The sequence below is a fragment of the Mauremys mutica genome, chromosome 25 (genome assembly GCF_020497125.1).
Source record: "Mauremys mutica isolate MM-2020 ecotype Southern chromosome 25, ASM2049712v1, whole genome shotgun sequence".
Taxonomy (NCBI): domain Eukaryota; kingdom Metazoa; phylum Chordata; order Testudines; family Geoemydidae; genus Mauremys; species Mauremys mutica.
In genome coordinates, this window is record NC_059096.1 from 853,085 (window position 1) to 879,851 (window position 26,767).

Consider the following 26,767-nt stretch of genomic DNA (forward strand, 5'->3'; position numbering starts at 1 on the left):
ACTGACGCCCCCATCCTCCCCACAGGCCCCTATACCCCCCAATGCCACCCACACGGCCATCCAGGCATGACAAGCTGGGCCCAATGAGCTTTTAACACCGATGGGGCCGCAGGCAGCACCCCCCCCCCCAGGCCCTTGCTTGGGCATCCTGGCACGGCCGCACAGCTCACGCTGGCAGGCTCCAAACTCACCCTACACCCTGCGGGCCCCACACCCTGCTGGAAAGAGACGCCCAAGTGGGGTGTAAAGGCTATTGGGTGTGGTGGGCAGAGACCCACTGCTCATTTCACTCCATTTCATGCCTGTGTCCACCATGCCGGGTGCCGTCGCCAGCCAGGGCTTCGTGGAGAGCCCCACAGGCCTGCCCGCTGTGCTGACGCTCGGAAATGGGGTTCTCCCGCCCCATGGCTCTCACCTTCCTGCTCGTGCCCAGCCCCACAAGACCGTAGAGCCACACTCGGCCCTGAGAACATGGGCAATGACCGCGAGCAGCTCCCCAAAGACTTTAATGCCAATCAGAGCCTGATTAATCTACACGGAGCACGTGGGCTCAGGCCCAGTCCCTGGGCGCCGACTGTCTCGTGTTCGGGTTAATGTCCACGGAGGAGCTTCAGTCCGTGTCCTCCTCAAACACAGCAAGTCCCTGCCCCCCCACTGGCACGTATCCCAGGGCATCCACCTCGCCCCCGCCTCGGCTGGGCTTCTGGAAGTGAATCTCCAGGGCGTCCCTCATGGACTCCTCGTCCAAGATGTCCGGGATCCCCGACAGGAGCACGGTCTTGGCACAGACGGACGGACGGACCTAGGGGGAGAGAGCAGAGACGTGACCCTGCAGAGCGCGCTGCCTCCTGCTGGCACAGCCCGGTGTTGGCTGAGCTACAGGGAGAGCAGCCAGGGGAGAAGAGGGTCCGCTGCTGGGGATCTCAATTGATGGAATTAACCACCACAGAGACTCCCCTGCCCCCCCCCCCCCCCCAGGAGTCAGAGCAGAGTGTGACACACGCCCTGGGCACAAAGGCACAAACCCGGCCTGCTGCTCGCCAGGCAAGCTCCAGCGCCAGCTTAGCTCTGCACAGAGCCTCCCTGCAGAGCGGCTAGTCTGACCCAGCAGCAGGGAGTGCGGGGAATGCAGAGCAGGGGTTCCCCAGCTGTGTCTCAGCCGCTCCCCAATGTTGTTCTTATCTGTATTTCCACGGGGCTGGGAGCCCAGGCATGGGCCAGGCCCCACTGTGCTCTGTGCTGTACAGACCCAGACCCGAGACAGCCCCTGCCCCACGGAGCTGTCTGCCCCTGTCCCGCTCACGCTCTTGGCCACCAACCCTTTCAGCTGCCTTGTGCCTTCAGCATCCAGGGCGAGTGAGCGCTGGAGCATGCGGGGGGGGGGGGGGGGCTGCACAGAGGCTTGTGCACAGTGCACATAGGGGGGACAATGGGCACTGGACTCACGCCCAGGGTGGGAGTGGTGCTAGGGTCAGGAGTGGCGGTGTCAGCATGTGCTGGGACTTGTGCAGAGGGGAGGGGTGTTAGAATCAGTGCACACTGGGGGGGAGGTCACGGTCAGTGTGCACTGGCGCTGGTGCGGAGGGGAGGGGTATCAGGATCAGTGCATGCCGGGGGGGTGTGGTCAGTGCACGCTGGGGTCGTGTGAGGGGAGGGGGGTCAGGCTCAGTGCACACTGGGGTCGTGTGAGGGGAGCGGGATCAGGCTCAGTGCACACTGGGGTCGTGTGAGGGGAGGGGGGGTCAGGCTCAGTGCACGCTGGGGTCGTGTGAGGAGGGTCAGTGCACGCTGGGGCTCATACAGGGGGTGCAGTCAATGTATGCTGAGGCTTGGGGTGCCAGTGTATGCTGGGGCTGGAGGGGAGGGGTATCAGGCTCAGTGCACGCTGGGGGGGTGCAGTCAGTGCACACGGGGGTCGTGTGGGGGTATCAGGCTCAGTGCACGCTGGGGGGTGCGGTCAGTGCACACGGGGGTCGTGTGGGGGTATCAGGATCAGTGCACGCTAGGGGGGTGCGGTCAGTGCACATGGGGGTCGTGTGGGGGGTATCAGGATCAGTGCACGCTAGGGGGGTGCGGTCAGTGCACATGGGGGTCGTGTGAGGGGTATCAGGATCAGTGCACGCTGGGGGGGTGCGGTCAGTGCACACGGGGGTCGTGTGAGGGGTATCAGGATCAGTGCATGCTGGGGGGGTGCGGTCAGTGCACACGGGGGTCGTGTGAGGGGTATCAGGATCAGTGCACGCTAGGGGGGTGCGGTCAGTGCACACGGGGGTCGTGTGAGGGGTATCAGGATCAGTGCATGCTGGGGGGGTGCGGTCAGTGCACACGGGGGTCGTGTGAGGGGTATCAGGATCAGTGCATGCTGGGGGGGTGCGGTCAGTGCACACGGGGGTCGTGTGAGGGGTATCAGGATCAGTGCATGCTGGGGGGGGTGCGGTCAGTGCACAGGGGGGTCGCGTGGGGGTATCAGGATCAGTGCACACTGGGGGGTGCGGTCAGTGCACACGGGGGGGGTGCGGTCAGTGCACACGGGGGTCGCGTGGGGGTATCAGGATCAGTGCACGCTGGGGGGTGCGGTCAGTGCACACGGGGGTCGTGTGGGGGGTATCAGGATCAGTGCACGCTAGGGGGGTGCGATCAGTGCACACGGGGGTCGTGTGGGGGTATCAGGATCAGTGCACGCTAGGGGGTGCGGTCAGTGCACACGGGGGTCATGTGAGGGGTATCAGGATCAGTGCATGCTAGGGGGGTGCGGTCAGTGCACACGGGGGTCGTGTGAGGGGTATCAGGATCAGTGCACGCTGGGGGGTGCGGTCAGTGCACGCTGGGGCTCGCACGTGGCCGGGGGTGGCACCAGAGCACGCTGGGAGCGCACAGGGGCTTGCAACCCCTACCTGAAGGTCTGTGATCTGTCCACTCATGTAGGGCGTCACTTTGAGTTCGTACGTCCGCTTCCCAATGGGGACTTGGATGCGCCCTTTCTTCATTAGCTGCTCCGCCACTGCCGAGTGAAGAGAGAAGCCCTGAGCTCCTGCTCCCACCCGCAGGCTGAGCCTTTCCCCAGTGCCAGGGGGGCGAAAGTGGCCGCTCAGGCTCCAGCACTGGCGCCTGCAGCAGCTGCCCGAGCACACCCCAGGAATCCTGCGCCAAGCACCACAAGCCCAGTGCAGCCTCCGGGAACCGGGAGCCCCCCCGTCTCCCCCACACGGCTCACTCGGGCTACGCACAGCGGGACGTCAGTGCTGCAGGGAGCTGTCCCCTCCCTGGAATGAGAGCTCCAGGGCCCCCCACCCCGGCTCTCAGCGTCGCCCCCACCTACCTCCATCCTGCGCAAAGGTCAGCACCACGTGCCCAGAATCCCTCAGCAGCTCCCGCTGCTCCACCTCACCGCCCCCGTTCTTCGCCTTGCTGAAGAACAGCTCCAGCTTATCCAGCAGCTGCTCCTCCGAGAGATCCAGGCGGGGCAGGCTGGACAGCAGGACGCACCTGTCACTCAGCTTCAGCTCGATCTGCGGGGCAGGCACCAGGCCGTCATGGCTCCAGCCTGCAGAGAGGGGCCGGGGCTGCCCGGGACGTGGCAGGGGGCAGGGCACAGGGAGCTTCATGCCCCAGCGCCAATGGGGGGAGCTTTGTGCTGGGACTGAGCACAGCCCGGCTACCGTGAGAACAGGCAGCGTGCGAGAGGCTCCCCGCCCCTGCCGGGCACAGCCCAGGGCCCAGCGTGCGAGAGGCTCCCTGCCGGGCACAGCCCAGCCCCCCAGCGTGCGAGAGGCTCCCTGCCCCTGCCGGGCACAGCCCAGGGCCCAGCGTGCAAGAGGCTGCCCGCCCCTGCCGGGCACAGCCCAACCCCCCAGCGTGCGAGAGGCTCCCCGCCCCTGCCGGGCGCAGCCCAGCCCCCCCAGCGTGCGAGAGGCTCCCCGCCCCTGCCGGGCACAGCCCAACCCCCCAGCGTGCGAGAGGCTCCCTGCCCCTGCCGGGCGCAGCCCAGCCCCCCAGCGTGCGAATGGCTCCCCGCCCCTGCCGGGCGCAGCCCAGCTCCCCGGCGTGCGAGAGGCTCCCCGCCCATGCCGGGCACAGCCCAGCCCCCCAGCGTGCGAGAGGCTCCCCGCCCATGCCGGGCACAGCCCAGGGCCCAGCGTGCGAGAGGCTCCCTGCCGGGCGCAGCCCAGCCCCCCAGCATGCGAGAGGCTGCCCGCCCCTGATGGGCACAGCCCAGCCCCCCAGCATGCGAGAGGCTCCCTGCCCCTGCCGGGCCCAGCCCAGCCCCCCAGCGTGCGAGAGGCTCCCCGCCCCTTCCGGGCACAGCCCAGCCCCCCCGCGTGCAAGAGGCTCCCCGCCCCTGCCGGGCACAGCCCAGGGCCCAGCGTGCGAGAGGCTCCCTGCCGGGCACAGCCCAGCCCCCCGGCGTGCGAGAGGCTCCCTGCCCCTGCCGGGCACAGCCCAGGGCCCAGCGTGCAAGAGGCTGCCCGCCCCTGCCGGGCACAGCCCAACCCCCCAGCGTGCGAGAGGCTCCCCGCCCCTGCCGGGCGCAGCCCAGCCCCCCCAGCGTGCGAGAGGCTCCCCGCCCCTGCCGGGCACAGCCCAACCCCCCAGCGTGCGAGAGGCTCCCTGCCCCTGCCGGGCGCAGCCCAGCCCCCCAGCGTGCGAATGGCTCCCCGCCCCTGCCGGGCGCAGCCCAGCTCCCCGGCGTGCGAGAGGCTCCCCGCCCCTGCCGGGCGCAGCCCAGCCCCCCAGCGTGCGAGAGGCTCCCCGCCCATGCCGGGCACAGCCCAGGGCCCAGCGTGCGAGAGGCTCCCTGCCGGGCGCAGCCCAGCCCCCCAGCATGCGAGAGGCTGCCCGCCCCTGATGGGCACAGCCCAGCCCCCCAGCATGCGAGAGGCTCCCTGCCCCTGCCGGGCACAGCCCAGCCCCCCAGCGTGCGAGAGGCTCCCTGCCCCTGCCGGGCACAGCCCAGCCCCCCAGCGTGCGAATGGCTCCCCGCCCCTGCCGGGCACAGCCCAGCCCCCCGGCGTGCGAATGGCTCCCCACCCCTGACAGGCACAGCCCAGCCCCCCGGCGTGCGAGAGGCTCCCTGCCCCTGCCGGGCACAGCCCAGCCCCCCAGCGTGCGAATGGCTCCCCGCCCCTGCTGGGCACAGCCCAGCCCCCCGGCGTGCGAGAGGCTGCCCGCCCCTGATGGGCACAGCCCAGCCCCCCGGCGTGCGAGAGGCTCCCTGCCCCTGATGGGCACAGCCCAGCCCCCCAGCGTGCGAGAGGCTCCCCGCCCCTGATGGGCACAGCCCAGCCCCCCGGCGTGCGAGAGGCTCCCTGCCCCTGATGGGCACAGCCCAGCCCCCCAGCGTGCGAGAGGCTCCCCGCCCCTGATGGGCACAGCCCAGCCCCCCGGCGTGCGAGAGGCTCCCTGCCCCTGATGGGCACAGCCCAGCCCCCCGGCGTGCGAGAGGCTGCCCGCCCCTGATGGGCACAGCCCAGCCCCCCAGCATGCGAGTGGCTCCCCGCCCCTGATGGGCACAGCCCAGCCCCCCAGCGTGCGAGTGGCTCCCTGCCCCTGATGGGCACAGCCCAGCCCCCCGGTGTGCGAATGGCTCCCCACCCCTGCCTGGCACAGCCCAGCCCCCCGGCGTGCGAGAGGCTGCCCGCCCCTGATGGGCACAGCCCAGCCCCCCAGCATGCGAGAGGCTCCCCGCCCCTGATGGGCACAGCCCAGCCCCCCGGCGTGCGAGAGGCTCCCTGCCCCTGCCGGGCACAGCCCAGCCCCCCGGCGTGCGAGTGGCTCCCTGCCCCTGCCTGGCACAGCCCAGCCCCCCAGCATGCGAGTGGCTCCCTGCCCCTGATGGGCACAGCCCAGCCCCCCGGCGTGCGAGTGGCTCCCTGCCCCTGATGGGCACAGCCCAGCCCCCCAGCGTGCGAGAGGCTCCCCGCCCCTGATGGGCACAGCCCAGCCCCCCGGCGTGCGAGAGGCTCCCTGCCCCTGCCGGGCACAGCCCAGCCCCCCGGTGTGCGAGAGGCTCCCTGCCCCTGATGGGCACAGCCCAGCCCCCCAGCATGCGAGTGGCTCCCTGCCCCTGATGGGCACAGCCCAGCCCCCCGGCGTGCGAGTGGCTCCCTGCCCCTGATGGGCACAGCCCAGCCCCCCGGCGTGCGAGTGGCTCCCTGCCCCTGATGGGCACAGCCCAGCCCCCCGGCGTGCGAGAGGCTCCCCGCCCCTGATGGGCACAGCCCAGCCCCCCGGCGTGCGAGAGGCTCCCTGCCCCTGATGGGCACAGCCCAGCCCCCCAGCATGCGAGTGGCTCCCTGCCCCTGATGGGCACAGCCCAGCCCCCCAGCGTGCGAGAGGCTGCGGCACAGACTCCCTGGCAGCTGGGCCTCACCTCCAGGGCTGAGGGCAGCAGCAGCTCCACCGGCTCCGCCTGCACTCGCACCCGGCCCTCGCACCCTGCACTCTCATCCAGCTTCACCTCGTGCTGCTTCATCTCTAGGATCCTCTGGGCAACTGCAAAGAGGGAGAAACCAGTCAGGCCTGGGGAGCGCCAGGCAGGCGGCTCTGGGGCGGGCTGGGCCAGGGCCAAGCCAGGCAGGGAATCCCCCCCAGGAGCACGTGAGGCTCTGCAGCCCGGTGGTGGGAGAGTCTGGCGAAGCAAAGGGCAGCAGCACAACGGGCCCTTGGCGAGGGGAATGCTGGGGCCTCAGGCCCCGGCCAGTCACCTCTGAGGGAGGGACCCCAAGCAGGTGCCAGGCTGCGCGTCTTAGCCAGCGTGTGTGGAGCTGCGCATCCCCCCAGCTAGGCGCTGACCAGAGGCAGGCTGGGCTGCAGCAACACACCTACCCTCTGGCTCCTCGAAGGTGAGGAGGGCAGAGCCCCCAGGTAGTGCACGCTGGATCCGAGGGGCCACCACCAGTGCGTTCACGTCCTCGGCCTCCGTCACGTGTCCCTTAAACAACATCTTTCTGTCCGGCAGGGAGGGCGGCGCCTGGGGGAAGCAGCGGGAGGGAGTGCTGTGCCCAGGGAGGGGAGGGGGGAGACGGCGGGGGCCCATCCCCACCAGCCCCCACCGGAGAGCCTGCAGCTCAGCTCCCCACACGGTGTCGCTCCGAGGGTGCAGGGTCCCTAAAGCTGCCGCCAGAGCACCCTGGGCAGGGCCCCGTCTGAGCTCCCAAGCTAAGCCGGGGCGGTATCGGGGCGGGAGCCCTGCAAGGGGCAACCAGCCACAGCACACTGGGGATTTCTGAAGGGCTCTCTCCCCCCAGGCAGCGCCGAGCCCAGTGCCGGGGGCGCTGTGCTGCAGGGGGCATTTTCCCAGCCGAGATGTAAAAGCAAGGCCCTGCGCCCATGGGTTCGTCTCCCCTCACAAGAGCCACTCGCGGGCTGGTGCACCCTCCCTCCGAGCAGCAGAAGGGGAGTGGAGCTCACTCACCGCAGCCTGCCCCAGACCCGCCGGATCAGCCCCCGCGGGGCAGGCCCAGCGGCCCCCCAGTGACAATCACCAGATGTGCGGGGGGCTGGAGGCCCTGCTGAGAACTTCCTCACCTTCGCTTGCTGCTCCCAGGCCACTCTTCTCTCCTCCAGCTCCTCCAGCTCCTTTTCCAGCTTCTGCTTTTCCTGAAGCAACTTGTCCCTTCCCGCCTTTGCCAGACAAAGCTCCTTCAGGAAGGAAGGAAGGAAAAGCTAAATCAGAGAGGAGGGCAGAGCAGCTCTGCCACTGGACCCCCCATGATTCCAGCCCTGCCCGTCCCCCACCCCCGTGACCCCAGCCCTGCCCGTCCCCCACCCCCGCTCGCAGCCCCCATGACCCCAGCCCTGCCCGTCCCCCACCCCCGCTCGCAGCCCCTGCGACCCCAGCCCTGCCCGTCCCCCACCCCCTGCGACCCCAGCCCTGCCCGTCCCCCACCCCCGCTCGCAGCCCCCGCGACCCCAGCTCTGCCCATCCCCCACCCCCTGCGACCCCAGCCCTGCCCGTCCCCCACCCCCGCTCGCAGCCCCTGCCACCCCAGCCCTGCCCATCCCCCAGCCCCGCTCGCAGCCCCTGAGACCCCAGCCCTGCCCGTCCCCCACCCCCTGCGACCCCAGCCCTGCCCGTCCCCCACCCCCTGCGACCCCAGCCCTGCCCGTCCCCCACCCAGCTCTGCTATTGCCTCACACCCACCCGCAGCCCCCAGCGATCCCAGCCCTGCCTGTCCCCCACCCCCACTCGCAGCCCCCGCTACCCCAGCCCTGCCCTTCCCCAACCCCCTGCGACCCCAGCCCTGCCCGTCCCCCACCCAGCTCTGCTATTGCCTCACACCCACCCGCAGCCCCCAGCGACCCCAGCCCTGCCCGTCCCCCACCCCCACTCGCAGCCCCCGCTACCCCAGCCCTGCCCGTCCCCCACCCCCTGCGACCCCAGCCCTGGGACTTTGCTGAGCAGAGGTGGCCAGTTGTGCCAGTCTGTGCTGTGGTTCTGTGATATGTTCACTAGACTCAGACTAAATGCATCCTGGAGGGTGGGGTGCAAAGGGACCAGCCTGGGAGGAGGGCTCCAGCTCCCTGCTCAGAGACGTCTCTTTCTCCAGTTTCCCACGGAGGAATTCGGCTTCTCTCTGGAATCCTTGTGTCTTCTGCTCAGCGGCTTCCTTCGCCATCCCCAGCTCTAGCCGGTCTTGTTCCAGCGCCTGGCAGCGCTCCTGGGAGAGGCACCGAAGGGAAGGTCAGGCTCTCCTGGGCTGCTCTGCAGAGGCTACCCCGTCCCCACTGCCACTTCAACCCCGCAGAATCCCAGTCTGTCCCGTGCGGGTGGGCAACGGGGCGTAGCTCCACCCCAGGCGCTATCAGCCCAGAATCACCTGGGTCTGGGCCTCCGTGACCCACACACTGCGGCGGGAACGGGTAGGCGCATTCTGAGCCCCTGCCCCATCCCGCCATCGACGCGCGTGGAAAGCAGCCGCTCAACCTGCAGTGCCTGGGCAGGGACCCACCTTGCATTTCTCAATCTCCTGCTGCAGGCGTTCGGGTGTCATCTCGGGGGGGCTGTTCTCCAGTGTGAGCTCATCAGGCAGACGGACAAAGGACTCCTGCAAGCCAGGAGAGGGGAGTGACCCCAGAGCCCACACGCTGTATCATGGGGCAGCCCGGGCCATGGGCTATGCCCATCACTATCTGCACGTGAGCTCTCTAGCTCCGCCAGCACAGGGGTCCGAATTCAATGTGGGCGGAGCCAGAGGGGTGTGGGGGGAGCCAGAATCCGCATGGGGTGGGGAAGGAACTTTCCGGCTGGACTTTGCCCTGTGTGGTCTCCAGCTCCCCGCACTCAGGGCTCGTCTAGACTCAAAGCGCTGCAGCTGGGCTGCTGTAGCACTTCAGTGAAGACGCTGCCCACGCGGACGGGAGGGGTAATGCACCTTGGAGAGGCGGCCGGTCGATGGGAGAGCGCTGTCTACACCAGGGGTTAGCTCGGGTGAGCTGCGTCACTCGGAGGGGTGGATTTTTCACAGCCCTGAGCGACGGAGTTATACGACCCTAATTTCCTAGTGAAGACCAGGCCTCAACCAACCAACCTCCTGGCACTCCCCCGGGGAAATGTTATTCTCAGGTTAATTTCCACTTTGGCTTTCAAAAGCCCAGGACAGGGACTGACTCGCCTGGTGCCCAGTTACCTCTTCTGAATCTGTCATTGTGTCGCCCACACCTGGGGAGAGAAAGCACCAAAGTGTCAGAATCTGGCACCAAAATCACCCCACCCCCCGGGTTCTCCCCCAGCAGCATCCTGCTGAGCATCGGCTCTACAGTGATATGGGCGCGTCACGCAGGGAGATCCGAGCATACACTGATCTCCTGGCCCGGGCCTTCCGGACAGGCCAATCACTGCAGCGTGGAGCGTTTCGCCAGGTTCAGGGGGGTGAGGAGGCTTGGGGTGACAGATGAGCGCTCACCCCATGGTCCCCACAGGTCACTCTGATCTGATTGTGCCCCCTGTCAGGACTGGCCCTGCCCTTCACCTGCAGGTGCCCAGAAACCCCGGGGAGCGGCAGGAGACAGTCTAAAGGGAGGATTGGCCCCCTAGGCTGAGACCAGTTCCCGGGTGGGGGCAAATGGGCCTGTCCCCAGGACTGCAACACCCCAGGGTGGGAGGGAATCCCTGGAATGGAGCACAAAGGGGCTCCCCTGGTCACCCCAGACAGGGACTTGGGGAGGCAGCGACCTGGGGCACCCGGGCTGGAAACAATGAGGGAGGGGCTCTGCCAGACCCTAGGGAAGGGGCGCAGAGCCCCCCTGGGCGACCCCCTCACACCCAGGACTGGGCCTAGGCCAAGGAGCAGCCCCCCCCCAACACCCGAGGGGACCCAGGCCATGCAATGCCCCCCCAGCACCCCGGGGGCTCGGGGCAGGGCGCGCTCCCATGCGGAATTTGCAGCCCCTCTCATCGACCCAGGCTCCTGCAGCGGCGCCGGCGCTTCCTGCCCGACTCCGGCTCCTCTTTCACTTTCGTTTCCCGGCCGCCCCGTGCCCCGCCCAGCCCCAGAGACCCGCCTGCGAGCAGCCCAGCCCCGCAGCCTCGGGCAGGGGCAGAGCCCGGCGCCTTCCCCAGGGCAAGGAGACGCCCCCCGGCCCCAGCAGGGAGCGCACCGCGGCCTGTCTGCACAGGAACACGGCACTGACCCCGCAGCAAACGCGTCCACGCGGGGGCAAAGCTGGGATTTAACCAGGGCCACCCCCCTCCCCCGTGCAAACAAGGCTCAGGAGTGATGGCCACCCCGGGGAGGTCATTTCGGTCTTGGGGCCGGATGCTGCCCTCAGCAAGGAGCAGGGTAACTGCACCAGCAGACTCTGCCGCATGGCGTCATGTAGCCAGCACCTGTGCAGGCCCTTACTGACCCAGCGCCCTCAGTCACCCTTACACCTCGAGGGGGAGCATTTAAAGAAACCGGGACAAGGCAAAGCTTTGTGATTCAGGGAGTGAGGAGAACGGGTCTCACTGAGACAATCATCCCTTCCCAGCAGTGGGGTCCTGCAAGGGCCCAACATCCCAGTCTAACCTCAGGCAGGGTACAGTGAGCCTGAGTCGCTGTGGGGGGAGACCAGAGGCTTATTTGTCTCCAACTCCTCAGTTCCTGATCTTCACTTTCCCAAAGGCACCTCCAATAAGCCATGAGCCAGGTGCTCATGAAACCTTTTTGATGAAGCAAGGGAACAATTTCTGCACAATAAACCCTCTAAATTACCTCTACTTGCTGCTGAGCTCACACCACCTTCATTTAGCTTCTACTCCCAAAGGTCAATGATGCAGGTGGAAACTATTTGAGTCAGACAAAGTTGCCAGTTGCCCCATAAAGGCCAATACTTAGCGAAGGCAATTGGAAAAAATGATACCCCCACCCCCACTGAATGCATCAGTCCCATTTCTTAGCCAAAGAACCAAAGCCAGCTGGGACAGCAGGACCCCGAATCATTTCCCTCCCCATGAGTGACCTTAATTGACATTCAGAGCATTGTAGACTACCCAGCCTCCATTGCTGGAAAGGTGGAGCAGCTTTGTCATCTGCTCTCAACATTGTGTGGGGAAGGCATCAGATACAGAGACAACTCTTAGGGCAGTTCTCCAAAGCCATCTCAGTTAGTATTTAATTCCATTTAACGCTCCATGAATCCGTTCCTGGCTGGCGTGGACTGTAATTACCCCTGCAAGTCATCTAACCGAAGCACAGAGCAAGTGATGTTTACACGGCAAAGCCAGATGCTTCACACCAGGGAACATTTTACAGGGCAACAAAATGTTTTTTAATACACATTTATTGATGCAGCCATGTCACACGTTTAGAATCGCAGCTTCTGGAAGAACCATTTATTCTTGCCAGTCTTGTATCTGAAAGAAAGACACAATCCACACATTAGGGAACACTTGGCACCAGTGTCCCGAACGAGCCTCAGCCCAAGCTTCAGGCCTGCTGAAGCTCACATCTGCCCAGCCTGAGCTGGGCTCTAGAGTAGCCAACACCTCCCTCCCCCAATCCTTCAGGGAGGAAACTCATGTGGGACTCTTCACCCTCATCTGCTTGGGTTAAACCCACTAGTGAGAATCTGTTCCTGTGGCACGTCAGCCTGGCCACACAGGCCCCATAACAGAGAGCCCAGCCCGTCATCTTGGCCGGAGAGCACCATGCAAGCAGTGAGTTCAGCTCCTCGGGAAGAGGGAGCCACCTCACTGCTGTGCAGGACTCCTGTGGCCACATCAGCAGCACTACAGGAAGCTGGGGCGAGCCTCCTAGTAGGCATGACAGGCCTTTGGAAGGAGGAAAGCAAAGGCAAAATGACACCCCCCTGCACCAAATCCTGGGCCAGTGCCTCACCCAGAGGGGAATAACCCAGAACGTAAAACTGCATCTGCCCCGGACAGAACTAGCTTCTCTGGCTGTTGGGTTAAGTGAACATGGAGATTTGTGCCCCAAACCCAGTTAAAGGAGGCCTACAATTTCCTCTTTAACCCTTTATAGTCAGCAAGACGATAGGGGACAAGGGCAGAAACTCTCGGCAGTTGCAGGACTAACAATTCCCACTAGGTATTTCACAACTTCAAAGTCAACATGACACCTGCACAGCCCCAAGCCAGAGGTGAGCCAGAACGGCTACAGCAGCACAAGCCTGCTGCTAGCACAGGAGCCAAGGCAGTGAGGATGGCTGTAGAAGCCAATCCTCCCTCTGCAGGCAGGCCAAGGAAAAGATGCTGGCTTCTCTTGAGGGGGATGCTAGTCATAATTCCTTCCTTTGAAGGGCAGGCTCTGAAATAGGCCACTGAGAAGGCAAATCAATCAGCCTCAATCCTGGACACACTGGAGTCATGTACCCAGGGAAGGGAATCCAGTGACATGCACTTAACAGGTAACTAAGGAACAGGATGTCAGAGACCAAAATTAGGAAACAGCCTCTTCAAGGCCCCAGCTGTTCCTACTCCTACCCTCCCCCCCCCCGCGCAAGGTTGCTCCCTGCAGTATGTTCACAGGTGCTTGTGCAAGTGCAGTATTAAATCTTGTTAACACAACACATTGCTTTGCAAGAATCCCGCCCCCACCACTAGAATGCAACCTCCTTGGGGGTGGAAGAGTGCACAGTGAAGGACAGGAAGTGGAAAACTAAACATATCCAGCTGAAAAGGTAGGAGAACTCTACATGAAGGAGGGAAGTATGTAAATATTAATTTAGGATGAGGCCTGGCGTTAATTTACAGTCAATGCAAAGGATCTTAACATCCTCAAGCAGCCAGACCCTCAGTTACTGTCACTGCAGGGCCAGCACAGCCCCCTTCAGGAGCGTGCTAGGACATCAGTGCTATACGAACCTGGTGTTTCTTGGGGTTTCCCAGCCAACAGCTCAGGCTGGACACATTTCACTTGAGAACGAGAACAAGCTAGGGGACTGGGCTGCAGGTTTCAGTGACTCAGAAACTAAAGTATAAACAGATTCCTACAGTCCAATAAAGGAGTGAAAAATGTAACAAGCAGCTGGAGGAGGGAGACAAGTTTCCAACTCACCTTTCCTCAAATTTCACCTTGGCTTCGCGCCTTGCCTTGCGTTTCAGTGCAGGGTCCCTGAACACATCTTTATTGACAACGGTTTTGTCCAGAGGAATATCCACAGAATACCTGAGAGAGAGGGAACAGCAGACTTGGAAACAGCCCAAAGATGGGCGACACCCACATGCCAGGATGCTAGATAGCCTGAGTCTGGCTAGACAGTGCACGTCTCCTGCCAGCCCAGGATGGTGGCAGTAAAAACACACCTAAAAAACAGACTCAGGCCAGCACCCTTAATGACCCAGGAGTCCTCAAGCACTCTGAGCCAGCAGATAGTGAGAGGTGCCAAGCAGCCTTGCTTTGCTTGCCCTCACCATGCACTCAGCAGCACACAACAGAAGTGGGGAAGGGAAGGTCAGTGACAGTATCATGAAATGCTGGGTCTACTACAATCCCCAATTCTCAGCTCTTTCTATTACACTGTCCATCAGCAGTTCTCAAAGTCCCTTACCAAGGAGATCCATATCGTTATTACAAATCCTCTTCAGAGCTTACAGGGGGAAGGCTGTGTTCCCAGCCAAAGAAAAACAAATGAAAGGCCTAAATAATGGCCAATGCCACAAGAGATGCATTTGTGGACAATAGAATTTGTCCGGCCTCTCCCACAGCAAGAGTGCCAGCCTGAATCCCGATGATAAAGGGATGGGGAAGATCATGAATGTCCCACCCCAACTTCTGAATCCTCCAAGATAATCATCACTGGCCACCCAAGTCAGCATCCTGCAAATCGATTCATTGAGCTGCATAAGGACATAACTGAGGAAATCTCAGAGAAGCAGGTTTCTAGGCTTTACCAAAGAGAAAATCTGCTTTTGCCATGTTGAAGGAAACTAAAAGTAGTTTACTAGTTCTATTAGCAGCACTTCAGTGAGCCCGAGCCTGCTCACCTGGTGGGCATTAGATGGTTGTAGTTATAAACCTTCACAAAAGATTTGATCTTGGACCTCTTCGCTATCTTCTTTTTTCCCATTGCAGCAGTTACCTTCCGTGGGTACCGATCGATACCAGCCACCAGGGCGTGGCTATACGGTCTGTCTGAGGTGCCATCATCAATGTTCTGAAACACACAGAAGACCTATCAGCAACGCACAGAAACCTGGATTCTGGGAGGTCACCACAGATTCTTCTACCTTTTGAACAGAAGAACTGTTATAGCCTAATGAGTTTAAGGCACTGGAGAGAGAGACAAATGGGAGGGTGCACAGACCCCAAAAGAAAATCCTCTGCTATGGGAGCAGATCTAAAGCCCGTATGCCACAAAAAGCAGCACTAAGGGAAGCCCCCAGAATGCTCACGCTGTATTCCATGGGATTCTTAGAGGCGTCTCTTCTGCGGGTGTGCAACTCCCATGAACAACAACAGGACACACGCAACAACCTCAAACTATCTAGCTCTAGGAGTTAACGTTTCTAGGCACCTCCGTTCTCAGCCCAACAAGCAGCATATGGATGACAGGTTTCCAGATGCTCCTAGGTAACACAGAGAAAGCAGATGTCTAATTACCTTACGTGCTTATCCAGCCCTTGTCACTGTAAGAGCTGAGTGCCTCACAATCTTTAATGTATTTATCCTCACAATCCCCCCATGAGGTAGCAGTGCTATTATACCCATTTACAGGTGAGAAACAGAGGTTATCCCTGCACGGCTCCTGGTGGGTTGGATTCCGAGCACAAGCAGACAGACGCATGCCAGCTCTCCTCAAGCGAGTGCACTGAAGGTAACAGTGTGGACATAGCTGCATAGGCTGCAGCTCAGGCGGCTAACATGAGCCTGTTTATCCCTGCTGGGAATCACACCACCAGCTGCACCCAGAGGGATTAAGTGACTTGCCCAACGTCCAAAAGCAAGTGTGCGACACAGCAGCAAATCGGCCCTGGTCTCCCAGATCCTAGATTAGTGCCTAACCACTAGACAATGCTTCACATCCTGGCGCAGCACGAATGTCTGTGCACTGGCTTCTCTGTGACCCACTCAGCAAATGTTAAGCAACCCTCACAAATCTCACTGAACACACACAGCCACTAAGGCCCACAGAAGTGGATTTAAACCACACAGGGATTAAGTGACCCACGAAGTGATTAGAATCCATAAATCCCCAATCTCATGGTCAGAACAGGGCCTCTCGCTAGAACGTGATGTCACAGACAACTGTGAGAGTGGTGAGAGCCTATGGCTCTAAGGGTGACCCATGGTTACATGTCACCAAAGGGATGGGAGCAAATAATTCGTGAGCCCCCAGATCTGTAGGTGGGGCCTTCTCTTAGCCATCCCAGGCGAAGCCCACCACGCTGGCCAGCCCAATGCTTTTCAACCGCACCCAGAGAGGTGGGGGCAGTGGGCCGCCGCCACCCCTAACGCAACTCCCTGGTTCTTGCAGGCGGGGCACTCGCGGCTTCTGGCCCAGGGTGAACCCCCCCCCCCCCCCCCCCCCAAGAGGAGATTTACCTTCACGATGACGGCTTTCCGCCCCGAGTAGCGCCCAGCCAGCACGAGCACCACCTTCCCGGGCTTCATGAACTTCCCCATCTCTGCCAGGAGCAAACGGGCGTCAGGAGCCAGGCGGCAGCCCAGGAACCCCACGATGGGCCCGGCCCGCCCCACTGCCCAAGGGACCGCCAGCATCCTGCCCCCCCCCCCACGGGCCCGGCCCGCCCCCGTGCCCGAGGGACCGCCAACATCCTGCCCCCCCATCCACGGGCTCGGCCTGCCCCACTGCCCGAGGGACCGCCAGCATCCTGCCCCCCCGCCCACGGGCCCGGCCCGCCCCACTGCCCGAGGGACCGCCAGCATCCTGACCCCCCCCCACGGGCCCGGCCCGACCCTCTGCCCGAGGGACCGCCAGCATCCTGCCCCCCCCCACGGGCCCGGCCCGCCCCACTGCCCGAGGGACCGCCAGCATCCTGCCCCCCCACCCCCGGGGGCTCCTCTGGGGCCCGGCCCCAGACACGCACCGGGAACCTGCCCCGGGGGCCCCGAGCCCGGGCCCCGGCCGGAACATCCCCCGCCCCAGGCACCCCCCACGCCCGCCCCCCGCCAGGCCCCTCCACCCCGCGGATGGCGGCCGATGCCATCCCGCCCCCCCCAGCACTCACCGAGGCTCCGGCTCCGATGGCGCCCAAACCGGAAAAGGAAGGCGCTACCGCTTCGCCGACCTTTCACCCCGCGATTCCGGTCACCTGACTTCCGCTTCCTCCCGCCCGGGGCCACGGCGCACGCGCGGGGTGAGGGCGGGTTAGAGGGGCGGAAGAGGCCCCAGGTCCCCTCCCTTGGCGGCCGCTGGCCGGGTCGGGCTTGGCCCTAGGAGAGCGGGCGCTCAGCGCTCCTCCCCAGAGCCGCCCTGCTCTCCCAGCGGCGGGGAGCGTGCGCGGTGCAGATGATACAGCGCCGAGCACGGCGCGGCCTGGCGGGAGGGGGCAGCACCGCACCCCCCGCACACATTTCGGTGAGTTTAAAGGGATGCGCGGTGCTACACAGCTACCCCCGGCCCTTGGTTGGAGCCTTACACTCAGAATCTCCTTCTTTTTGAGGGCATCTCTCAAGGTGCATACTTCCACCTTTTCATGTTCTCTGTATGTATAAATATCTCCTGTCTGTGTGTTCCATTCTATGCATCCGAAGAAGTGAGCTTTAGCTCACGAAAGCTCATGCTAAAATAAATTTGTTAGTCTTTAAGGTGCCACAAGTACTCCTGTTTTTTTTAATGGAAAAGTAGTATTTTCCCCACTCCATGTTTTTTTCCATTTGTCAGTGGAGGCATTATTCCAGACAGCCATGCATATTTTAAAATTGACAATCCTTTCAAATCCAGCCCTGAAGGCCAAGGTAGCCTCTTCCTTGCCACCCACAGAGCATATGTGAAATGGGTGCACTTGATCGTCCAGAAGTTTTGGTTTTTCCTATTAAGACATCATCTGACCCTTGTGGTGCCCATTAGTGTCCTTGTTGACTCCAGTTTTTAGTTACCAACCTATTCTGTTCTGTTCCTAAATATGGTGCAGCATACACGCTATAAAGGTAAGGACTGTAAGTATGAACTGAAGATTCAAAGTCTAGAAGAAATGAGAGGGTGCATTAACAGTTTATCTATTAATGTACAAATAGATAATACAACATACACAAACAACCATGACTTTTATTATCAGTAATAGATATTGTACTCTCCACAACACAAATACATTCATCCTATTGCACATACGCAGAGACCTAAAATCAGAACAAAATCAACATCAGAAATAAAGCAGATATCTGAACAACTAGGGTACAACACACTTCTCCAGCATAGCACTGTAAATAACAAAAGGGAGTTAAGAATTAGAAAAACCCAAAGACAAGATGCTTTATGGAACCATTTAGGGCTCCAGAAAAACCTTTCCAGCAATCAGACACTTCAACTGTCAACTTATTTGTAACTGCCACAAATTTGACAAAAACATGCAGATTTCAGACAAAAAATAGCCAAACCAGAATGGGGAATGTTCCATGGAAATTATTCTTGAATTAAATCTTGCCTCTCCAGCTAATCTTAATGTGGTTGGTCATTAGTAATTCTATAATTTGCTGTCCAGGAAGATAAGTTTACCTGAATAAATCAGCTTGGACTTTTTCACCCTTAGACAAGCCTCTGAAAATACATAAACAGTTTCATATCTGAAGGGTACAACGTGAAAAGAGTTTCCACATATGTAAGTGTCACTGCTGCTGGTTTTAATTATATTTCAGTAAACTATTTCTGCATTAAAAACATGTGGAGGAATGTGTTACTAACCACTAAGTCTTAATCAAAGAAACTAACACCCTCCTTACAGTGTTCTATACATTTCACTCTCCTCCAAATACACAAATAATTTTAGGAATACAGTTAAGGGGTGGGGGAGACAGATTCTGGTCTCTCTGAAGTTAGTGGCATTTTGTCATTGACTTCAATGAGAGCAGATGGGCCCCAGTGCTCGATGGCCAAAATCTGTGCTGTCAGTCTATGAAATTCTACATGTTTTCCCAAAGAATAGCTTCAATGCTTTTTAGACAGAAATAAGATGAAACCAACAACCCTGCTGCACCAAACTGTGCGTGCAACTGAGGGGAACTGGCAGTAAGGAAACGTTCCTTTTCAAGCTTCAAAGGGAGCTACTATGAACAGTGGGAAACTGGGAACAAAAAGACCCAACCATGACAGCCCCATTTGTAGCTACTAAATGTACAACTGGAGTGGTCACTCCCAACCCATCCCCCATGTGCCTGAGACTCAGATGTTGCTGTTTTGCCAGGAAGTTGAAGGGAAACCTGGCACTACTGTTTCCAATATAAATCCACTACCTGCCACTCAGGGCATCACTGATGCCCGTAAAAAGGAGACTGCACTCTCCTCAGCTCTATTCCACTCAAACCCTCAGTTCTCTTTTGATGCCAGAAGTGATTTTTCTCATGCAGCCTAAATGCCATGTGGATTACTACTTCAACAGCGCTGACTGATTTGACTGCAGACCTACCTGTCACCAGTGCAGGAAGCTTTGCCCTCAGACCAGCAGAAAATGCTCAATTACACAATAATCAAATACACTCGATGTAGAAAGTTGCTGGCCAAGAGATACTGACCACAGAAGTGCTTTTAAGAATTACATTGGGAATATTAGACATCTGTAACTACTGCAATGTATTTTCTACAAGGAGCCATATGAGCAACTGTTCTTGCAGCACAGGGGCTAATAATTAACACAAGTTAAACACAGTAACTGGAAAAGGGAATATTTGTTTGCAGTTGTGAAACCAATGCATCTGCAATAAAACCCTGGCCTGATGGTGTTCAGGGCTTTGACCAAAGCTCCAAGAGGAAGCTGAGATTCTTACACAATGCTCAATCCAGTCACCTGTCACCACATAGTCCAAAGAATGTGTCAATGTCTGGATCTCTGTGGCCACTAATCCTGCAAGATACAAACCAATAGGCACCAGAGCAGAAATTGTTCCCAGGCCTCCTGTACATTCAAAATCTACATAAATGTGGGGGAGGGGATGTCTGACTCCACCACTGGGCATGTTACATCAAGCCTAAGCAGCAGAAGTAAGATACATCTGTCAAAAAGCCTCACACAGCCCTGTGTGAAACAGCAAACTGCCACAAGTGACATCTAAAAATTCTGGGGGCTGAGCATGCAGCCACAGCATAGGAACCACTTCCACTGAACTCCACAGGAGCTGCTCTGATGCATTGGCTGTAAAATCAGGCCCTTTTTATTGCATTTCAGACAGTGGTTCATGCCTAATGCATGTGACAGAGGCAAAGCACCAACAGATGGGGTGCAGCAGCTCTGTTGTTAGCTGCATTAGCATAGGCCTGGGTGAGGTAGCGCACAACCCAAACATCTGCAGCATTTCCTCACAGGCAGTCTTGTAAGGGAGGTTTCCAGTGTCAAGATACTACATTGCTACCCTAATAGCCACAATCAGCTTCAAAGGGGACAAGTTTGGTCATAAACAATGCTCCTCCTCTAAGCTAGTAAGTTAACACATTCCTTCTGGGGAAAGGGGGCTGATCTGGAAAAGACCCATCAAAAAGCATCTCTGATGTTTTTCAGCTGCCGGACAGCCAGGTCAACAGGAAGGTTGAACTTTAAGTTGCTCAGGCGGCTGAGAATGTTGAGTGCACTCTCAAAGCCTGCGTTAGCCATGTAGCTCCAGGGCTGATAGTGAGACTGTATCAGAGCCCCAGATTTGCAGATCAGATTCACCCAGGAGACCAGACGCTGTTCATTTAATGCCATGCACACCAGGGCTTTCAGTTCAGAGTCTGCACTGCGCTTGAACGGATCATGCTCTGTGAGGACAGTGTGAATAGCCGTCAACAGGCTCTGCTTGGGGGTAACAGTGATGCCCCCCGTCACAGGAAGGGCAAAAGACTGGGAAAGCTTGCGCGCGGGGGACTCCACGAAGGCGCGGCCATTCTTGGTGTTGTAATACTTCACAAAGAGTTCCCAGGGGTGCATGGTCTGTGGTGACGAGGTAAATGCAGGAATCAGGCATGCAATGGGTGCCAACACCAAGCTCATCCCTTGAGAAGAGGCATAGAGCCCATGAGCCATCAGGTCTCGTATAGCAATGGTCAGCTCCTTCCGCACAGCCAGAGTCAGCTCATCTCTCGCTCCTAAGGAGACATCCTGCATGCTGGAGTAGCTGAGCACATGATCCTGGTGCTGGTGCTTCAGTGCCAGCTGCCTCACTTGGTCTACAGACAGTTCCAGTTTCTTAATTAAGGGAGAATAGTCCCTACTGGCCTGGTCCTTCTGCCAGAGGGTGCGGGGGATCTGACCAGTAGCACAGCCAAACTGACTGACAGCGAATATCTGCAGCACAGCAAGCATGCGACGCATAAGGTGCAGGCCTGTTTCTCGCATCTTTCTGGCATCCTCTGGGTTCACTGGTTGGTTAGGGAAAAGGAGAAATGCTGTCATTAGAGAATCAGATTTATCTCTGCTTGTTCCTATATACAGGGAGCTCATCAGCCACTCTACTAGGGGATGCTTTTGCTCTGGTGCTGCTGGCTGGGTGATTCATGCTGCTTTGCTCAAGAGAGAGTGGCAGCTTCTCAGCACTCATGCAAACTGGAAAATGGGGCATCAGATATTCATGTGTCCCATTCTCAAACTGCCTTATCCACCTTAAATCACGTGGCAGCGAATGAATCCTATGATGGATGCTATTTTAGCAGGCACAAGTGACCAAAACAGAATTTCAAGATTTCTAGTGAGGGGAGAGGGTGTTCCAGACACAGATTTGTGAATATCCCAGTATCAGAAGGATAATTACAGGGTGCCAGAAGCTTTTGTGGAAGGAAGTTGCTGATGTGCAAGGAACTAGTTGTCTCAGGGAATAAACTGGCCTGCTCAGTCCAGAACCTGGGACCAAATCAAGTTCTTAAATGGGTGGTCTCATTGTAATCTATAAGGAACAACAGATCCACCAGCCAGTGATTTCTGCTGATGAAGAGTCCAGGATGAGAACAGCTGGAGTGGTGCAGGCCAAGACTGAGCTGCTTTGGTAAAGGTACAGCATGTCAGGAAAGACTGCACAGTACCTTGTTTGCATTATGTCTGATGCTAGATAATTATCAGAAGCCCCTCATATTTGTGAGCTCCAAGTTAAAGAGCGATCCTATCCCTCAGTGATGTGTTGGTGCACATTCACTGTACAATCACACTGGCCAACAGGGAAAGGTAAGAGTTCAAACATGAGGTTTCTGGCTTATTGTCTGGATCAATGAAAGGGTAAGGGAAATCACCACTAGCAGGGGAAAAGCAACGCTGAATTTAGGAAGTGATGGGACACCAGTTCCTGCATGTTGGATGCCAACTGGCCAACAAAAGGAGAAGCAGCAAGAGCCAAACCCGTGTAAATTGCCCACCTCTGTTATTCCTAGGAGGCAGCCTGGCATTTGGTTTGTAGGGGCCACTTCCATGCTTTCTGCCTGAACATTCACAATGTCCATCCTCCACCTGGCCGGGACTTCCAACTTCATCTAGAATGAGAAATCCACAATGACAACAGTTCGTTATTTTGCATCCCTACATCAGCTGGAAGAATTAGGGTACACACCACAGACTGTAAGTCAGTATTGCCTCATATTCCTCTACACATGGGTGACCATCCTGCCTCTCAGCATCACACCTATCAGTGTCCCAGGTTCTCCACACACTATCACATCGCCACGGAGATGTCTGTGCTACTCTATGCCCAGATTCTGCCCCACTGAGGTCTGCATCCTTCCTCTCACTAATTCAAGCCATGCTATACCCAAGATGCCCCTGCTGCACCAATGAGCAGCTCTCCTGACTGTCTAAGCGAAACCCAGCACTGACCCTGAATGAAGCTGATGAACATCTCCAGGTCCCGTATTTGCGTCTTCAGCTGTTCCACCAGCTGCTCCTTCACCCTTGCAGGATTGACAATCTGGGCAACAGCCACATCCACCTGCTGCCGCAGCTCCTCGGGGGACAGCGATGCAATATCCTCATTCAGGTTCATATCCAGCTTCTTTATTAACTCCTCTATAATCACCTGCAGAACATTACACATAATGAGTGGCATGATCTCATGTGGCCATCCCACCTGCGGAGCCAGAATGCTGCTTTCACTTACCCACTAGTTATTTTGGGGTGAAGCCAGTCCAGACTTTATTATATCCACTAACAATAAACTGTAGTAGTCCCTATGGATTATATTCATGGATGCAGACTTATGATGTTGTATTACAGCTGCCTGAATCAGCACTGGCCACATGCTAGTGTTCTGAGAAAGGCACTAGCTGGTGTTAAGAAAGGGCACTGGCAGAGGATCCATAGGCCTTACCCGCTGTCTTTCCATGACCATGGACTGGGGCAGTGAATCATAGCTGCCCTCTTGGTAAGCGAAGGTCTCCAAGTCATCTAGCTGCGTTTTGAGCTGCATGATTAGCTCTCGCTGCTTCTCCTTCCGGGCCTCGATTCGCTCCTGATTCTCCCGCTCACCCTGAAATGAGTTTATTGGAAAAGAAATTGAAAACTGCACTCATAGCCCTGGAGATAGGATTGTTACACAGGGACGTCTGGAAGTTAACCTTACAGCCCATGCCACTGAGTTCTGTGCGCCCTCACTTGCAGGCTTTCAATGAGACGAAATTCCAGCCCAGTCACCACTATACAAAAGAAGCACTTCCGCAGGCATCTTGCACCCCCTACTCTAGTCTCACTAGTTAGAAACCTCAGCAAGTAGAGAACTTTGTTGTAAGCAGCCAGATGATGATCATGTCTCATAGCAACTTCTGGAGTTCTTACACATCTCAGAGTGAAGCAGCAACCTGACGCAATGCCCTACATAGCAGAGAAGAGTCATGGCTCTGTGCACTTGTATACATTAACATTGTACAAAATCCTTCTTTAGCTCTCTCATGGTAAGTGCTGGGCTCCAAAAAGACTAGAGGTCTGGGCACTGCTTTTGGATATAGCTGCATTAGGTGTGCATGTGCTTTGCCAACCACAGAAGGCTACCCCAGTTTCAGCCCCCAGATCTTTCCTATAACATATTACAATCACAAACTGCATGGCACTTTATCTTGGTATAACCTTAAGGGGATTTCAGGAATAGGTTTTCTGGATAATGCACTCAAATTGTACATAAGTGAAACAATTGCAACCCATTATTTCTCAATCAAAAGGTAGATTTATATTGACAGTGGCACTTACCAAGACCTTCAGGTATTAAGCATGGGAATAAAAAGCAGAAATATTCAATTACATTCTAAATTAGATTTGGGTTTGGGTTTTTTTCCCCCAAATAAAGTAGCTGAAATTTTATTTATTTAAATAAAACCTCATTATCTCACAGATATTTGGGATCCTTCTGAATTACACACAAAGCCAATTAAGTACCAAGACCACAAACCCCATCTCTGCTCCTGCATGAAAATCAAGGGTAATAAATGTCCCAAGCAAATGTTAGAACTGCCCTGACTTCAATCTAGAATTTGCAAGCAGTACTAATGCCTACAGGCAGAATGAGAGAGACCAAGAGAGTTCAACCAAGAGCCAGAATTCATTCTGCTCACTGTCCTCACCACTGCTGGCACAAGGTTAAACTGGAGCATTTGAAAACTGCAGATGGACAGGAAATTGCCACTGGACACAGGCTTGGTGTATGAGACTGGAGTGGGGCTGAAAGCCTTGTAACAGTATCTTATTTAAAACTGATTAATTGCAAAGTAGCAGACTGACCAGTGAGGGTACAGATAAAGCTTCTTTGCTTCTGTGAGTAGCTCGAAGTCCCTGCCCTGCTGTTTTTGGTGATGTAATAGCTGCTAAGCAGGTTTTAGTAACATTAAAAAAAAAAGGGAAATGGCAATCATCCAGATTTCCCATGTGCAAAAAGGCAGCAACATTCCCAATTAACCTCCCTGTCCCTCTCCCCTCTTCTCCAGTGTGAGCTGGCCCCTTGCACAGGGCTTCCTCATGAGCTGGTAGCAGGGGCCTTGGCTAGACCCAGCACCCTAATGCAGCCCCAGGCATAATTTGCTATGACGCCTTGTTCATTGTGCTTGAGGAAAAGGTGGAGAGGGGTGGGGAACCGTAAATACAATTTATCTGTACAGATGTAAGATCAAATGAGGAAGGTCAACTTCCGCTATTCTGAGGTTAGTGGAAAGAGAACTAATGCAGGAGGCTAATATACAGGTTACAGTAAGGTATTAATACTGTGTAGAAACCAAACATTATCAGCGATCTAAGTGCAGTATCACTTCAGCTTCCTTCACATGGCTATTGCTGGACACACTTGTACCTTCTCATTTTAACTGGGCATTTCATGGCTGAGGTTCAAATGTGAACTTTCATATTAAGCAACTATCCAGACTGTGAAACCACCAAGTTGAAGAAAACTCTGTGTAGTTGAGTCTAACTATGGTTGTGCCTAAGTTAAACAGCTCTTTAGCCCAAGGACAGATCAGTCCAGAGCATGGGCATTAACAGTCTAGCCCCATGTACACAGGTTGGATTAAACCATTTTATTAAGTCAGTTCTGGATTTTGGGTCTTTTGACCTTGAATCAGTTCCTTGTTCAGAAAATCATGTACTGCAAGCAGTGCCATTCCACTTCTGTAGGGTGTGACAATGGTGTACCTAGCATCCGTGACTCATGAGAATAACACGCTCAATAAAGCAGAGAGTGAAAGACAGAAGCACTAGGCAGCATGACAGAAAACAGTGATTCTGAATTTTACTGAATTCTCCCCTGTATCTTTCTCCTCTGAGAAGGGCCATCGGTATCACTCCTTCTGAGGGGATCTATGCTACGAAGGCACAGCTACAGCTATGCCCCTGTAGCGTAGAGAACAAGTGTGTGTGTCCGCAGTAAATCCTCCCCCCGGAGAGGCAGGCGCTGTTCTAATCTAAGGGAACAGTCACCCGCAGGTACATGTCTGTCTGAACATCTGTTCCGAGGGAAATCGCGAAGGCCTAACTGAGGAAGGTTAGAGGACAGAGCCATTTCGGGCCACTCTATGCACTGGGTTGGTGGTGTGTGTGCAGCCAGTCGGACACCCCCCCACCCACCCCGCGCAGTTTGTGGGGGTGTCACACACCGGCAGGGGAGGGAAAAGCCTTTAAGAACCACACTGGGGGGGGGGCTGAACTCCTGCTCGGCCCCTGCCCAGCTGAGCCCCCCCTGGGCCGACCCCCGCCCCAGCCCGCCCGGCCGCACTCACCGGGGCCTCCCCGAGCCCGTCCCCCAGCGCGGCCGGGCAGCCGCGGAAGGCGAAGTCCTCGAGGTCGCGCAGGAGCCGCTGCTGCTCGGCGGGCCCGGCCCGCGCCACCTGGCGGAGCCGGAACTGCACCTGGGCGAAGTGCGAGACCAGCGCCAGCAGGGCCCCGTGCAGGCGGCGGCGCTCGGCGCGGAGCCGCGGCAGCGAGCGGGGGGAGCCCCCCGGCGAGCCCGGCCCCGAGCCCGGCCCGCCCGGCCCCTCGGCCTCGTCCGCCTCCGCCACCGCCCCCACCGGGGCCCAGCGCTCCCCGGGGCCCAGCGCCCCGCCCTCCGCCTCCATGGCCCGGCGCCGCCGCCGCCGCTAGCGGGGCCGCTCCGCAGCCTCGGCCGCCGCCATCTTCCCGGAAGCGCCGCCGGTCCCCCCAGGGGGCGGGGCTAAGCGGCGCCGCTTCCGGGAAACGGGGCGGCGCTTGGAACATTTTAAAATGGGCGGGGTTTGTCCGTATCTGGGCGGGGCTCGTGGTGTGGGCGGGGCTTCCCCAAGTTACTGCTGCAACAACTCTGTAGGTCAAATGTACTCCTGGCCCCGCCCCCTCCCCCTGGGCCAATCCCCTTCCCCCCCCCAGCCAGGGCCTATCCCCAGCCTCCCACTCGCCCGGTTGCTAAGCGAGTGGGGAGACTGGCTGCTATTCAAATCATGCTGCCTGATGAGTTTCACCCCAGAGGTAGCTGCAGTTCTGTGCCACAGAAGTGGGTCCTCCTGCTTTGGTTTGTAAAGTCCTTTGAGATTAACGATGTTCTTAATTATACTAGAGGGTCAGACACAGGCTGAGCCCATTGCACAGATCAGGGGCTCCATTCATTCTGCTCCACAAGCTCCATGTGTCTATGTCCCAGACCCCTCTATTGCAGGGACTCCTTGCAAGCCCCACCATATTACCTCCCCTTGCCAGGGTCTCTGTGTCCCTCCATTCCCGCCTCTGTCACATGCCAGGAGCTCTGTGTCC

General features: G+C 58.0%; 3 protein-coding genes across 4 annotated transcripts; all 3 read right to left on the reverse strand.

The window, feature by feature from the left end:
* Positions 1-488: 488 nt before the first annotated feature.
* Positions 489-10,472, reverse strand: IFI35 (interferon induced protein 35). 2 transcript variants are annotated; one of them, XM_044999194.1, is made up of 10 exons: positions 10,402-10,472; positions 9,630-9,661; positions 8,952-9,047; positions 8,502-8,660; positions 7,528-7,641; positions 6,826-6,970; positions 6,371-6,492; positions 3,320-3,509; positions 2,895-3,001; positions 489-802 (listed from the first exon to the last, which is right to left on the reverse strand). In XM_044999194.1, exons 2-10 carry the CDS (start codon positions 9,645-9,647, stop codon positions 611-613), a joined length of 1,143 nt encoding a protein of 380 aa, XP_044855129.1. In that variant the 5' UTR covers positions 9,648-9,661; positions 10,402-10,472; the 3' UTR covers positions 489-610. The 2 variants fall into 2 exon arrangements, with proteins under 2 accessions (XP_044855129.1, XP_044855128.1); XM_044999193.1 differs by having other exon boundaries at positions 9,615-9,661.
* Positions 10,473-11,745: 1,273 nt separating this feature from the next.
* RPL27 (ribosomal protein L27) lies at positions 11,746-16,710 on the reverse strand. Its single transcript, XM_044999149.1, has 5 exons — positions 16,634-16,710; positions 15,987-16,069; positions 14,429-14,598; positions 13,500-13,610; positions 11,746-11,836 (listed from the first exon to the last, which is right to left on the reverse strand). Exons 2-5 carry the CDS (start codon positions 16,065-16,067, stop codon positions 11,788-11,790), a joined length of 411 nt encoding a protein of 136 aa, XP_044855084.1. The 5' UTR covers positions 16,068-16,069; positions 16,634-16,710; the 3' UTR covers positions 11,746-11,787.
* Positions 16,711-17,653: 943 nt separating this feature from the next.
* RUNDC1 (RUN domain containing 1) lies at positions 17,654-26,100 on the reverse strand. Its single transcript, XM_044999759.1, has 5 exons — positions 25,765-26,100; positions 22,881-23,039; positions 22,391-22,589; positions 21,937-22,050; positions 17,654-20,952 (listed from the first exon to the last, which is right to left on the reverse strand). Exons 1-5 carry the CDS (start codon positions 26,098-26,100, stop codon positions 20,087-20,089), a joined length of 1,674 nt encoding a protein of 557 aa, XP_044855694.1. The 3' UTR covers positions 17,654-20,086.
* Between the last annotated feature and the right edge of the window lie 667 nt (positions 26,101-26,767).